General features: G+C 40.7%; 1 protein-coding gene across 3 annotated transcripts in view; it reads left to right on the top strand.

Annotated features, from left to right (window-relative positions):
• LOC106581675 (collagen alpha-1(XVIII) chain) overlaps positions 1 to 13,052 on the top strand; it is a 210,717-nt gene extending 197,665 nt beyond the window's left edge. For all 3 annotated transcript variants that reach the window (XM_014163884.2, XM_014163883.2, XM_014163882.2), the window contains 14 exons: positions 240 to 311; positions 397 to 462; positions 2,394 to 2,421; positions 2,934 to 2,987; positions 3,103 to 3,137; positions 3,633 to 3,764; positions 3,930 to 4,089; positions 4,724 to 4,788; positions 9,238 to 9,366; positions 9,524 to 9,556; positions 9,715 to 10,110; positions 10,234 to 10,431; positions 10,662 to 10,777; positions 11,523 to 13,052. In XM_014163884.2, coding sequence (XP_014019359.1) covers positions 240 to 311; positions 397 to 462; positions 2,394 to 2,421; positions 2,934 to 2,987; positions 3,103 to 3,137; positions 3,633 to 3,764; positions 3,930 to 4,089; positions 4,724 to 4,788; positions 9,238 to 9,366; positions 9,524 to 9,556; positions 9,715 to 10,110; positions 10,234 to 10,431; positions 10,662 to 10,777; positions 11,523 to 11,736 — 1,698 coding nt within the window. In that variant the 3' untranslated portion in view covers positions 11,737 to 13,052. The remainder of the gene's footprint in view (positions 1 to 239; positions 312 to 396; positions 463 to 2,393; positions 2,422 to 2,933; positions 2,988 to 3,102; positions 3,138 to 3,632; positions 3,765 to 3,929; positions 4,090 to 4,723; positions 4,789 to 9,237; positions 9,367 to 9,523; positions 9,557 to 9,714; positions 10,111 to 10,233; positions 10,432 to 10,661; positions 10,778 to 11,522) is intronic.
• The last annotated feature ends 613 nt before the right edge of the window (positions 13,053 to 13,665 follow it).

The following is a 13,665-nucleotide window of genomic DNA, read 5'->3' as shown; positions in this document are numbered from 1 at the left end:
TTCCTTTCCTTGAGCAGGTGTGGAATAAGTCTAAATGTACATAACATCTATTGCCAGTTTGAGTGTAATTATGGAAAGTAAGTACGGAATGCTACAACAACTACTACTACTTATACTAATACTACTACTACTACTAGTATTATCTCTTGTAATTATTATTACTGCTATTATTATCTCTAGTGAATGCTCCTTGTGTAAGGCCTGTGTAGTATCTAACTGTCCATGTCTGTTTCCTACAGGGTCGTCCTGGTGTAAACGGATACAAGGGTGAAAAAGGAGAGCCATCCACAGGTGCCGGATTTGGCTACCCAGTAAGTGTGACATGTGCATATAACAATGCACTGGGCCGATTTACAATCCAATGGAAGTGCACTGACTGATGTCATCTCTTTTCAGGGTGTCCCAGGCCCACCCGGGCCCCCAGGACCACCTGGACCAGCTGTGCCTGTGGACCGCTTCAACGTGAGTTTATCAGAATCCTTATTCCCAAAACCAGGGTTTTGTTCATTCAGCACCAAATGGAAGACTGACACAGGGAGAGACAACTTTGACTTGTCTAATAAGCAACAATAATTTAAATTTTCCAGCGTATGCCCTAATGAGCACAACCCTGAAGATCATATACAGTTGAAGTCGGAAGTTTACATACACTTAGGTTAGTCATTAAAACTCGTTTTTCAACCACTCCACAAATTTCTTGTTAACAAACTATAGTTTTGGCAAGTCGGTTAGGACATCTACTTGGTGCATGACACAAGTCATTTTTCCGACAATTGTTTACAGACAGATTATTTTAATTATAATTCACTGTATCACAATTCCAGTGGGTCAGAAGTTTACATACACTAAGTTGACTGTGCCTTTAAACAGCTTGGAAAATTCCAGAAAATGATGTATTGGCTTTAGAAGCTTCTGATAGGCTAATTGACATCATTTGAGTCAATTGGAGGTGTACCTGTGGATGTATTTCAAGGCCTACCTTCAAACTCAGTGCCTCTTTGCTTGACATCATGGGAAAATCTAAATAAATCAGCCAAGACCTCAGAAAAGAAATTGTAGACCTCCACAAGTCTGGTTCATCCTTGGGAGCAATTTCCAAATGCCTGAAGGTACCACGTTCATCTGTACAAACAATAGTACGCAAGTATAAACACCATGGGACAATGCAGCCGTCATACAGCTCAGGAAGGAGATGCGTTCTGTCTCCTAGAGATGAACGTACTTTGGTGCAAAAAGTGCACAACAGAGAACAGAGAACAACAGCAAAGGACCTTGTGAAGATGCTGTAGGAAACAGGTACAAAAGTATTTATATCCACAGCAAAATGAGTCCGATATCGACATAACCTGAAAGGCCGCTCAGCAAGGAAGAAGCCACTGCTCCAAAACCGCCAATAAAAAGCCAGACTACGGTTTGCAACTGCACATGGGGACAAAGATCCTACCTTTTGGAGAAATGTTCTCTTGTCTGATGAAACAAAAATAGAACTGTTTGGCCATAATGACCATTGTTATGTTTGGAGGAAAAAGGTGGAGGTTTGCAAGCCGAAGAACACCATCCCAACCGTGAAGCACGGGGGTGGCAGCATCATGTTGTGGGGGTGCTTTGCTGCAGGAGGGACTGGTGCACTTCCCAAAATAGATGGCATCATGAGGGAGGAAAATTATGTGGATATATTGAAGCAACATCTCAAGACATCAGTCAGGAAGTTAAAGCTTGGTCGCAAATGGGTCTTCCAATGGACAATGACCTCAAGCATACTTCCAAAGTTGTGGCTAAATGTCTTAAGGACAACAAAGTCAAGGTATTGGAGTGGCCATCACAAAGCCCTGACCTCAATCCTATAGAACATTTGTGGCCAGAACTGAAAAAGCGTGTTCGAGCAAGGAGGCCTACAAACCTGACTCAGTTACACCAGCTCTGTCAGGAGGAATGGGACAAAATTCACCCAACTTATTGTGAGAAGCTTGTGGAAGGCTACCTGAAATGTTTGACCCAAGTTAAACAATTTAAAGGCAATGCTACCAAATACTAATTGAGTGTATGTAAACTTCTGACCCACTGGGGATGTGATGAAAGAAATAAAATCTGAAATAAATAATTCTCTCTCCTATTATTCTGCCATTTCACGTTCTTAAAATAAAGTGGTGATCCTAACTGACCTAAAACAGGGAATTCTTACTAGGATTACATGTCAGGAATTGTGAAAAACTGAGTTTAAATGTATTTGGCTAACGTGTATGCAAACTTCTGACTTCAACTGTTCCATCGATGCCATTGGCCACAAAAAAAGTCTATAATGCCATCTTCATCTAGGAATAAGAAACAAGATATCATGTTTGTGTGCAAGATACTGGAGAATACTTTAATGTGTAATTTCCCATTTGTTGCAGGGATATGACGCCTCAAGGATTTATCCAGGTATGCTGACAATGATTTGTTGTTTTTACTTCAAACACTATACATCTTGAAGACAGAGGATTACATTTGTCACATGAGCATACCCAGCAGTCAATGAAAATGAAGAGACAGTTTTTATTCTTTAAAGAGACATAAACAGTTCCCCATCAACCTTCAATTGTATTCAGCTATTGAAGAAAGAGGGATTCGAGATCAATCTACTGTCAAGAGATTAGGCCAATGCTTTCATAAAAAGCACCTAGATTTGTGGAATTTACTGATAAAAAAAAACTGGAACATCAAAATAGTGCTGTCAAGGTTTCATTTAGACTTTGAAATCCATTCTGTTTTAATGTAAGGCTAACCATTCCATTAGCCCCATAAAAAAGTTACATTTGACTGCCATTGGGCATGGGTAGTGCATACAACCATTACAATACAGTGATACAAATTATATTTATTTCTAATAGAAATGTTTCCATGTTTATTTTCTAAACTGTGTATATTCTTCACATGTTCTCTGTTTTTTGTAGCGACAAAGGGGGAGAAAGGTGATCACGGAGCTCAAGGTCTCCCAGGAACGCCAGGTAAGACTTTTATGTCTCAATACAGCACAGGGATAATAACAACCACTTGGTTTTATCTTAAGGCTACAATTCAACCTGTATGCTTTTTGTGATTTACATTTTTTTTTTTTTTCAGGTGTGGCCTCTAACTTAGACATATTCACATTCAAGGTACAGTATTACCATTAATAGTACTACAGTATGCATTACATACAGGGATTTAGTAGCTAAAATAGTAGGTTTGTACATTTTGGAACACTGGTTGAGATGGCGTAAACGTTCATGCAAAAAGCACTAATTTGGCTGAACATGTGTTTAAAAGATATTCACAGAATAAAGAGGTGCATAAACAACGTTTACAAACATTTATCCTCCACTACATCGCTGTTGAATTTCTAATCTAGCCTTAGAGAGTTCTTCTCCAATAAAAATGTATCTGGTTTTCAGTCATCTCTTTGTATTTTGTCTTTCTATTTCTCTCACCACTCTGATTTGGTGTAAAGAGCCCTCTACTGCCAGTCCAGATTCCGCACTCTCATCTTCAATTAACCTAAAAACCTAACAAGAAGTGAAATTCTATTATCCTATTCCTACATAATCCTATCATCCTTAAGAAGATGGGTAAGTTTGACAGGACAGAGCATTAATAGATGTTTGTCTTTGCAGAATGACCTGAAAGGAGAGCGTGGGGATTCAGGCGTGAAGGGGGAGAAGGGAGAGCCAAGTGGTGGCTATTATGACCCCCGTTTTAGAGGACAACAAGGCCCACCAGGACCCCCTGGAAACCCAGGACTTATGGTACGAAATTGAGAGGACATAAAAGGAACTTGTCACAACCTTATATCAGTCATTAAGACACCTTACAATATCGGTCTTGTTTCGCTAACAAAAATGGAAAGAGAGCCTTATAATGAATGTGGCACAAGTAAAGTTAGATGTTATTTTCCTTTTTTTTTATCACAGGGTCCAAAGGGAGATTCAATCATGGGCCTCCCTGGTCCCCAGGGCCCACCAGGCTCCCCCGGGATCGGCTACGACGGTCGTCCAGGAATCCCAGGCCCACCAGGTCCTCCCGGGCCCCCAGGGTCCCCCTCACTACCAGGGGCCTATAGACCTAACCACTGTGAGTTTCCTAACCAGTGACAAACACAATGTCACAATAGTCTTCATTAGGGTATAGTCCCAAGGTAAATTTTACATTGGTAGTGGTTTGGAGTGAGGTACAAGCAACTACACAGAGTGTACAAAACATTACGATCACCTGCTCTTTCCATGACATAGACTGACCAGGTGAACGCTATGATCCCTTATGTATGTCACCTGTTAAATCCACTTCAGTCAGTGTAGATGAAGAGGGGAGGAGACAGGTTAAAGAAGGATTTTTAAGCCTTGAGGCAATTGAGCCATGGATTGTGTATGTTTGCCGTTCAGAGGGTGAATGGACAAGACAACATATTTAAGTGCCTTTGAACAGAGTATGGTAGTAGGTGCCAGGTGCACCGGTTTACGTCAAGAACTGCGACGCTGCTGGGTTTTTCACACTCAACAGTTTCCTGTGTGTATCAAGAATGGTCCACCACCCAAAGGACATCCAGCCAACTTGACACAACTGTGGGAAGCATTGGAATCAACATGGGCCAGCATCCCTGTGAAACGCTTTCGACACCTTGTCAATATTAGGAAGTTGTTCCTAATGTTCTGTACACTCAGTGTATATCATATCATATCGTCATCATTTATTTTTTTCTTCATCACAGCCATCAATATTCCTGGCCCCCCCGGACCTGCTGGACCACCTGGAACTCCTGGTCACACTTCAGGGGTAAGTGGTCATCCCACGGTCTGTCATACAGTATTTGTTTTTCTTTATATTTGTTTATTTTTTACACTGAACGTTATCAGATCGTCAACCAAAACCTAATATTAGATAAAGGGAACACGAGTGAACAAATAACACATTTCTATTAGTGTTGCATGGTATACCAGTACCATGGTAATATCACGGTACCAAAACGTCATGATACTTATGATACCAATACCGTAGTACTGTTCCATATGATACTACCACATTTTTTAGCACTACCGATCTAAAGAACCCGCTGGCATTTAAAAAGACAGTTTTGTTTATAAATTCAGTTGAATTTAAGCAACAGCCACTAGTCTCTTGTGTGCGCAGGTCCAATAATATCCACTTCATTTTCATGCGCATATCATGTGTGGCAGCTGTAATCAGCCAGCGGGAAATGTAGACCCTGATGCATCTTCTGTGGTTAGATTTGTACATTTGTTACATTGGATTACCGCGCACAGCGAGTAATGTTGGTACATTGTATAATTTCATCACCTTTTATAACCAAGAGTACAGGCCAATCTGAGTAGACTGTGCAAGTTCATTGTCATGCAGAGAGGGAAAATGGAGCAACGTTTCGTGACAGGCATGCTGCAAGACCCTTTTCCTATATTCCTGTGGCAATCAAATTTGCCTAGACCTACTGTCAAGTTACCAGGTTAGCTAGCTTGGTAACATGACTGAACAAAGTTGTTTATCAAACCAATAAGTAGCAACCCGGGATTAGTTTAAAACGGCCCGCGACACTTCCCGCCACATGATTTGTCAAATTATATAAAATGCTTGAGAATCCCTATTGAACAACTTGTCTCAAGCCTAAACGGTTAAAAAAAAAATGACCCATATTTCCAGAGATGCCTTTTTTTCTTTCTATTGGGATTCACACGAATTTTATTTAATTTCACAAAACTTTTAAAACTAATCCCGAGTCGCTAATTATTGGTTTGTTTTTCAGTCATGTTACATAGCTAGCTAATATGGTAACTTGACAGTAAGTTCTATAGGTTGCAATCATTTTTTATAATTACACATTTGAATCCGGCATCGTTTTGTGTATCAGCTCATTAACCATGAGCCATTGAATCGGTATGGGAATCTCTTCCCAACTATTTAGCAATCTACAGTGCCTTCGGAAAGTATTCAGACCCCTTCACTTTTTCAAAATTTTGTTAGGTTACAACCTTATTCTATAATTGATTAAATCATTTTTTCCCCTATTCAATCTACACACAATACCACATAATGACAAAGCAAAAGCAGGTTTTTATCATTTTTGCTAATTTATATAAAAAATATATATTACATTTACATAAGTATTGAGACCCTTTACGCCGTACTTTGTTGAAGCACCTTTGGCAGCGATTACAGCCTTGAGTCTTCTTGGGTATGACGTTACAAGCTTCGCACATCTGTATATGGGGAGTTTCGCTCATTCTTCTCTGCAGATCCTCTCAAACTCTATCAGGTTGGATGGGGAGCGTTGCTGCACAGCTATTTTCAGGTCTCTCCAGAGATGATCGATCAGGTTTAAATCCAGGATCTGGCTGGGCCACTCAAGGACATTCAGAGACTTGTCCCCAAGCCACTCCTGCGTTGTCTTGGCTGTGTGCTTAAGGTCATTGTCCTGTTGGAAGGTGAAACTTCGCCCCAGTCTGAGGTACTGAGAGCTCTGGAGCAGGTTTTCATCAAGGATCTCTCTGTACTTTGCTCCGTTCATCTTTGCCTAGATCCTGACTAGTCTCCCAGTCCCTGCCGCTGAAAAACATCCCCACAGCATGATTCTGCCACCATCATGCTTCACCGTAGGGATGGTGCCAGATTTCCTCCATATGTGACGCTTGGAATTCAGGCCAAAGAGTTCAATCTTGGTTTCATCGGTCTGAGAGTCCTTTAGGTGCCTTTTGGCAAACTCCAAGATGGCTGTCATTTGCATTTTACTGAGGGGCTTCTGTCTGGCCACTCTACCATAAAGGCCTGATTAATGGAGTGCTGCAGAGATGGTTGTCCTTCTGGAAGGTTCTCCCATCTCCCCAGAGGAACTCTGAAGCTCCCTAAGAGTGACCATCGGGTTCTTGGTCACCACCCTGACCAAGGCCCTTCTCACCCAATTGCTCAGTTTGGCCAGGCGGCCAACTCAAGGAAGAGTCTTGGTGGTTACACACCTCTTCCATTTAGGAACGATGGAGGCCACTGTGTTCTTGGGGACCTTCAATGCTGCAGTCATTTTCTGGTACCCTTCAGATCTGTGCCTCGACACAATCCTGTCTCGGAGCTCTACGGACAATTCCTTCGACCTCATGGCTTGGTTTTTGCTCTGACATGCACTGTCAACTGTGGGACCTTATATATACACGTGTGTGCCTTTCCAAATCATGTCCAATCAATTGACTTTACCACAGGTGGACTCCAATCAAGTTGTAGAAACATCTCAAGGATGATCAATGGAAACCTGAGCTCAATTTCGATTCTCGTAGCAAAGGGTCTGAATACTTATGTAAATATGGTATTTCTAAAAACCTGTTTTCACTTTGTCATTATGGGGTACTGTCACGAATGCTAGGAGTGGTGGTAGGAGTCAGGCGCAGAGAGCAGAGGTAAGAAAAAATGAGATTTATTTTTCTCTGGTACGACAACGGTCGACGCCAACACAACAGGCGTGTGAACTAAGTGACCTACCCATACACAACGGGCACACAGTCCGGAAAGAAAATAAATCAGGCAGATCGCCAGCACATCCAAAAGCACACTGACGTAAAATAATCCCGCACAAACCTGGGCGGGCTAAACAGGCTTAAATAACCACAAATCAAGATACACAAATAAGGAACAGGTGCAAACAATAAGACATACCAACAGAAAAGGAAAAAGGCGACGACGACCGCCGAGCGCCGCCCGAGCAGGCAGGGGAGCCACCTTCGGTGGGATTCGTGACAGGTACTGGGTGTAGATTGAGGAAAACAAATAATTTAATCAATTTTAGATAAGGCTGTAACATTACAAAATATGGAAAAAGTCAAGGGGTCTGAGTACTTTCTGAATGCACTGTATCTGTAAGATCCTTCAGTCGAACAGTGAATTTCAAACAAAGATTCAACCATAAAGATCAAGGAGGTTTTACATTGCCTCGCAAAGAAGGGCACCTATTGGTGGATAGGTAAAAAAAAAGCAGACATTGAATATCCCTTTCAGCATGGTGAAGTTATTAATTACACTTTGGATAGTGTATCAATACACCCAGTCACTACAAAGATACAGGTGTCCTTCCTAACAAAGTTGCCAGAGAGGTAGGAAACCGCTCAGGGATTTCACCATGAGTGACTTTAAAACAGTTAGAGTTTAATGGTTGTGATAGGAGAAAACTGAAGTTGGATCAACAACATTATAGCTACTCAACAATACTATCCTAATTGACAGAGTGAAAAGAAGAAAGCCTGTACAGAATACAAATATTTCAAAACATGCGTCCTGTTTGCAAAAAAAAATGTGACAAAGCAATTAACTTTATTATAGTGTTATGTCACAAAGTGTTATGTTTGGGGCAAATCCAATACAACCCATTACTGAGCATAGTGGTGACTGCATCATGATATGGGTATGCTTGTAATCGTTAAGGACTGGCGAGTTTTTCATGATAAAATATCAACGGAATGGAGCTAAGCACAGGCAAAATCCTAGAAGAAAACCTGGTTCAGCCTGCTTTACAGCAGACAATGGGAGATGAATTCACCTTTCAGCTGGACAATAACCACACAAGGTCAAACCTACACTGGACTTGCTTACCAAGGAACAGTTTTGACGAGTTACAGTTTGACGTAAAAAATGGTTGTCTAGCAATAATCAACAACCAATTTGACAGAGCTTGAAATGTTTTGTTAAATAATAATGGGCCCTATGTTGCACAATCCAGGTGTGGAAAGCTCTTAGAGACATACCCAGAAAGACTCACAGGTGTAATCGCTGCCAAAGGTGCTTCTACAAACTATTGACTCAGGGGTGTGAATACTTAGTTAAATTCGATATTTCTGTATTTCATTTTCAAAAAATTTGCTAAAATAAAAAAAACGTGTTTTCAGTTTGTCATTATGGGCTATTGTGTGTAAATGGGTGAAGGAAAAAAAAGAAAATATAACCCATTTTCACTTCAGGCTGTAACACAACAACATGTGGAATAAATCCAGGGGTAGGAATACTTTCTGAAGGCGCTGTATATGTACCATAAACCAGAGATTGATCTATTTAGTTAAGTGGATTCAGTGGAGGAACCTCAGAAAAAAAGCAGATTCAAAGATCGTAAAGGTGTACTGTATTTTGCATTGGTCAAAAGTGAATGTATTCATCATAACTAATAGGATTCACTGGTTGTTTGTTGATTTGATGTATGTAGTCTTGTATATGTACTATAATATGTACTGGTCTCCCCAGGTGACAGTTTTGAGGTCATACGACACCATGATTGCTACTGCAAGACGCCAGTCGGAGGGCACCCTCATCTACATTGTCGACAAAACAGATCTCTACATCCGAGTCCGCGATGGATTCAAACAAGTCCTGGTACAGTCATACATTTTTCTTTCATATGAGAAATGTGTTCATAAGGTAGGAAGAAGTTAGAGATGCACATTCAAAAAGTTGAAGTGCAGACTAAAAGAAACTTAGAAAAACACAACTCAAATGTATGTACTTTTTTCATAAGCTTATTGTTTTTCAGCTCGGTGACTACAGTCCCTTCTACAGAGATCTGGTAAGTTGTTCTATCAATAGAAAAATTTGTAAATGAAAGAGAGAAAATGTATCAACTTATTTAATGAATAGCTATTGATATATTTGAGGAAACAAAGTCATAGTCATAAAATCAAGTACGACTTTTCATGTCAAATAAATAAAGCTCTTAATCTTTAGGACAACGAAGTAGCGGCAGTCCAGCCTCCCCCTGTCGTCAACTACCCCCAGTCCCAGGATCACTCGGCCAACAATGGAGCTGAACACTTCTCCCAAGGCGGTTCCGCCATCCACCACATCAAGCCTCCTCCTCGCAAGCCTGTGGAGATCCCCAGGCCTGCCAAACCCGAAAACCGCAACCCCGACCCCAGATATCCCCCTCAGTATGACCCCAGATACCCCCCTCAGACTGACGCTAAGTACCCCCCTCAGACAGATGGCCGCTACAGCCATGTGCAGCCTGAGAACAGGTATCCCACCCAGCCTGAAAGCCGATTCCCGGTCACCCCCCAGCGAAGACCCATTCCCCTTCCTGTTCCCCAGCCTGCCGGTCACTTGCACACATCAGGGCCAGGAGTGAGTACCTTAATCATAATTTAATGTGCCTTCGGAGAAAGTATGTATTGTTAAAATGGTCTCATCTAAATAGTGTGTGTAGACCTGAGCTGTTTTTATAACTCATCTCTCTTTTCTGTTCAGCTCCACCTGATTGCCCTGAACATGCCCCAAGTGGGCAACATGCGGGGTATTCGTGGGTCAGACTTCCTGTGTTTCCAGCAGGCTCGTGCTGTGGGCCTGAAGGGCACCTTCAGGGCTTTCTTGTCCTCCAAGCTCCAGGACCTCTACAGCATTGTTCGCAAGTCCGACAGAGACAGCCTCCCCATCATAAACCTGAGGGTGTGTAAACATACTACTGAAAGCACAAGTCTAGACTGTGGGATCCCACTTCTGACACCAAATTGACATTGCGTTTTGTGAAGTAACCTATTCATTAGCATTTCATGAAATTCTAGAGAATGTTTCAATCCAACACTGTTCAGCAACAAATAAGTAATGAAATGCTGCCATGGGTTTTTATTTTAACCTTGTTTCTCTTGCTGACGAACATATATGCTCTCTCCCTTTAGGACCAAGTGCTGTTTAATAGCTGGGAGTCTATGTTCAGTAAGACTGGGGGCAGGATGAAGGAAAATGCACCAATCTACTCCTTTGATGGCAGAGATATCCTTAGGGACAGTGCATGGTGAGTGGTTGCCTTTCAGACACAGCTACACAGTAACACCTCCAGTGTTAAATCAACTCTAATAGTGATAAATCTACAAAGTCCCTGAAGCTAGCTAGCAAAGCAAATGATCTATATTATTATACTACACAGAGTAAATGTTACACTTTCTAAAGTGTTTGCCAACACCTGTTATTGTTGCATTCATTCGCAATGGTGTAGTGTTAACAATCTATTCTACCAGAGTCATTCATTTTATTCTAATAGTTGACCACCTTTTAACACTGTAGAGTGTTACCTTTTGTTTTACAATATCAACTCTCTCTGTGAAATGTTTGACTCTAATATAGAGTTGAATACCTTTTAACACTGTATGGTCTAACCTTAAATTATGCACATGTAAAGCTGCTTAATTTATCAATGTAAACAGCACCTTAATCAATGGGACATTCTCTATTTGGCTGTTATAGAGAATTTGCATTTTCTTTTATCTAACCGTGCAGTATCGTTCTTATTATGGCAAATAGTTACTTTCTCATTAGTCATAATGAGTGTCGCCATAAGCAAAACAATTTTTTGATAAAGTGTGGTAGCTTAAGTGGTAGTCTATGTATGTATGATATGCCAGGGCTTATGCCATACTGCTTATAACAGTGTCATGAAGGCACTGTATTATCACTGTTAACTGGATAGATTTTTTTATAAAATAATAAGGTGATGTACTTAAGGTGATTAACATAATTTCCTTCGATTTGTTTCCCTTCAGGCCTGAAAAAATGGTCTGGCACGGCTCTAGCAACGAGGGTCACCGCCAGACTGACAACTACTGCGAGACATGGAGGGCAGGAGACCGCGCAGTGACAGGCCTAGCGTCCTCACTGCAGTCCGGCCAGCTCCTACAACAGTTGCCCAGCAGTTGCTCTAGCTCCTACATAGTGCTGTGTATCGAGAACAGCTATCTCTCACACTCCAAAAAATAATTTAAAAAACCATCCCTGTCACTTTGGTCCAAGTAAAGGCATTACAAAGTGTACAAACAGGCCCATTCCTCCTCCCTCTGCCCCTAAATATATGACATCTTTCGAACTGGGTCTGCAGCGCTTGCCTGGCAGAGAAGTTTCCCATTGTCTTCTCCATCCCTTCCATAATGCCAAAGAGACGGGTCGAACAGAGAGGTGTTTGCCTTTTTCTCGGGGCTTTGGCACATATTTTCCAAGGGGTTGAACAAGAGAAGAGAAGCTAACTGCGGCAGCATTTTTTTAATTGTATGCGTAAAAATATAAGTTTGTATATGATATGTCTGTTTGAGTTTTATTTTATTCCTGATTTTATGTTACTTTTGAAGCTGTCTTTAAATTTGGTTTATTTAACCATTTTAATGTACCATTTTCCAAATGTTCGTTTTATTTTCATTCCATTTAAGGCTTGTAGTGTACTAAAGGGTACAGCAACCTTTTAAATGATATTTTAAGAATTAAAGAAGATAATAGATATTTATTTTTAAATGAAGTTATGTTAGAACACACAATTTGATTTGGAATAGTAACAACACATGAAAAATGCCTTAATCCATATTGTAGTCAGCACTTTTTCACAGACTATTTCATACATTTACACAGGTGAGGGTGTTTCTAACCTAATATGGAAAACTGTACGTTGCGTGTGTGGTTTTTGAAATGCATGTCAAAAGAGATTATGCTTTGATGTCAAGATACTTTTAAAAATAAGTAAATAAAACTAAGGTAAGATATGATCACTCTTAGAATAAATATGACTAATTCCAAATCTGTAGAGGTTTACTGTACATGTCTACTTACCATTTTACATTTGGTGAACATTATGTTTTATATGTCCTCATTGGGCATAGCCTACACTAAATTCACCATACTCATATCCAAGACACAAGTTACAAGGTCTTTCGTAACCGTAAAGCAGATGCTGAGACAAATTTGATGTAAGGGTAAATTTAGCTTTTAATCCAAAAATATAATCCTGTTGATAATAACCTATCATTGGGGTTTGAAAATGTTTTGAGCTCAATTTGGTGCTAATCTCTATTGGAGTGACTGCTGACTGTGATGGTTGAGGAAACCCAGATGTATTTTATTAAGACACTTTGTAGTGTCTTAATAAGTAGCCTTGTGTTGATTCATTTCTGAGACTATCTTGGCTATAGTGCTACTGTTGTGTCTTGACTGAACCAGTATGAACCTGTGGATATTCATTATTTTTGTAACCAGTATGTGCTGTATCATTTCTCAGAGGCACTAAATAAATGTTTGTTTTTTTAAATTCATGACACTGTGGATACAACGTTTTTTGCAATGTTTTGTGTGGCCAATATTTCAATGTAGTGTTACATTATGACTGGTTTTGTTGTGGAAAATGTATGTGCTGAGCGAGTAGGTTTAAAATATGTAAACCCATTTCCACCGACACTTGGACATTAAATACACTGCTCAAAAAAATAAAGGGAAGACTTAACACAATGTAACTTCAAGTCAATCACACTTCTGTGAAATCAAACTGTCCACTTAGGAAGCAACACTGATTGACAATACATTTCACATGCTGTTCTGCAAATGGAATAGACAACAGGTGGAAATTATAGGCAATTAGCAAGACACCCCCAATAAAGGAGTGGTTCTACAGGTGGGGACCACAGACCACTTCTCAGTTCCTATGCTTCCTGGCTGATGTTTTGGTCACTTTTGAATGCTGGCGGTGCTTTCACACTAGTGGTAGCATGAGACGGAGTCTACAACCCACACAAGTGGCTCAGGTAGTGCAGCTCATCCAGGATGGCACATCAATGCGAGCTGTGGCAAGAAGGTTTGCTGTGTCTGTCAGCGTAGTGTCCAGAGCATGGAGGCGCTACCAGGAGACAGGCCAGTACATCAGGAGATGTG

This window comes from Salmo salar, chromosome ssa21 (genome assembly GCF_905237065.1).
Source record: "Salmo salar chromosome ssa21, Ssal_v3.1, whole genome shotgun sequence".
Classification (NCBI taxonomy): domain Eukaryota; kingdom Metazoa; phylum Chordata; class Actinopteri; order Salmoniformes; family Salmonidae; genus Salmo; species Salmo salar.
The sequence above is the reverse complement of the archived record's forward strand: the minus strand, read 5'-3'. Positions and strand labels throughout refer to the sequence as shown.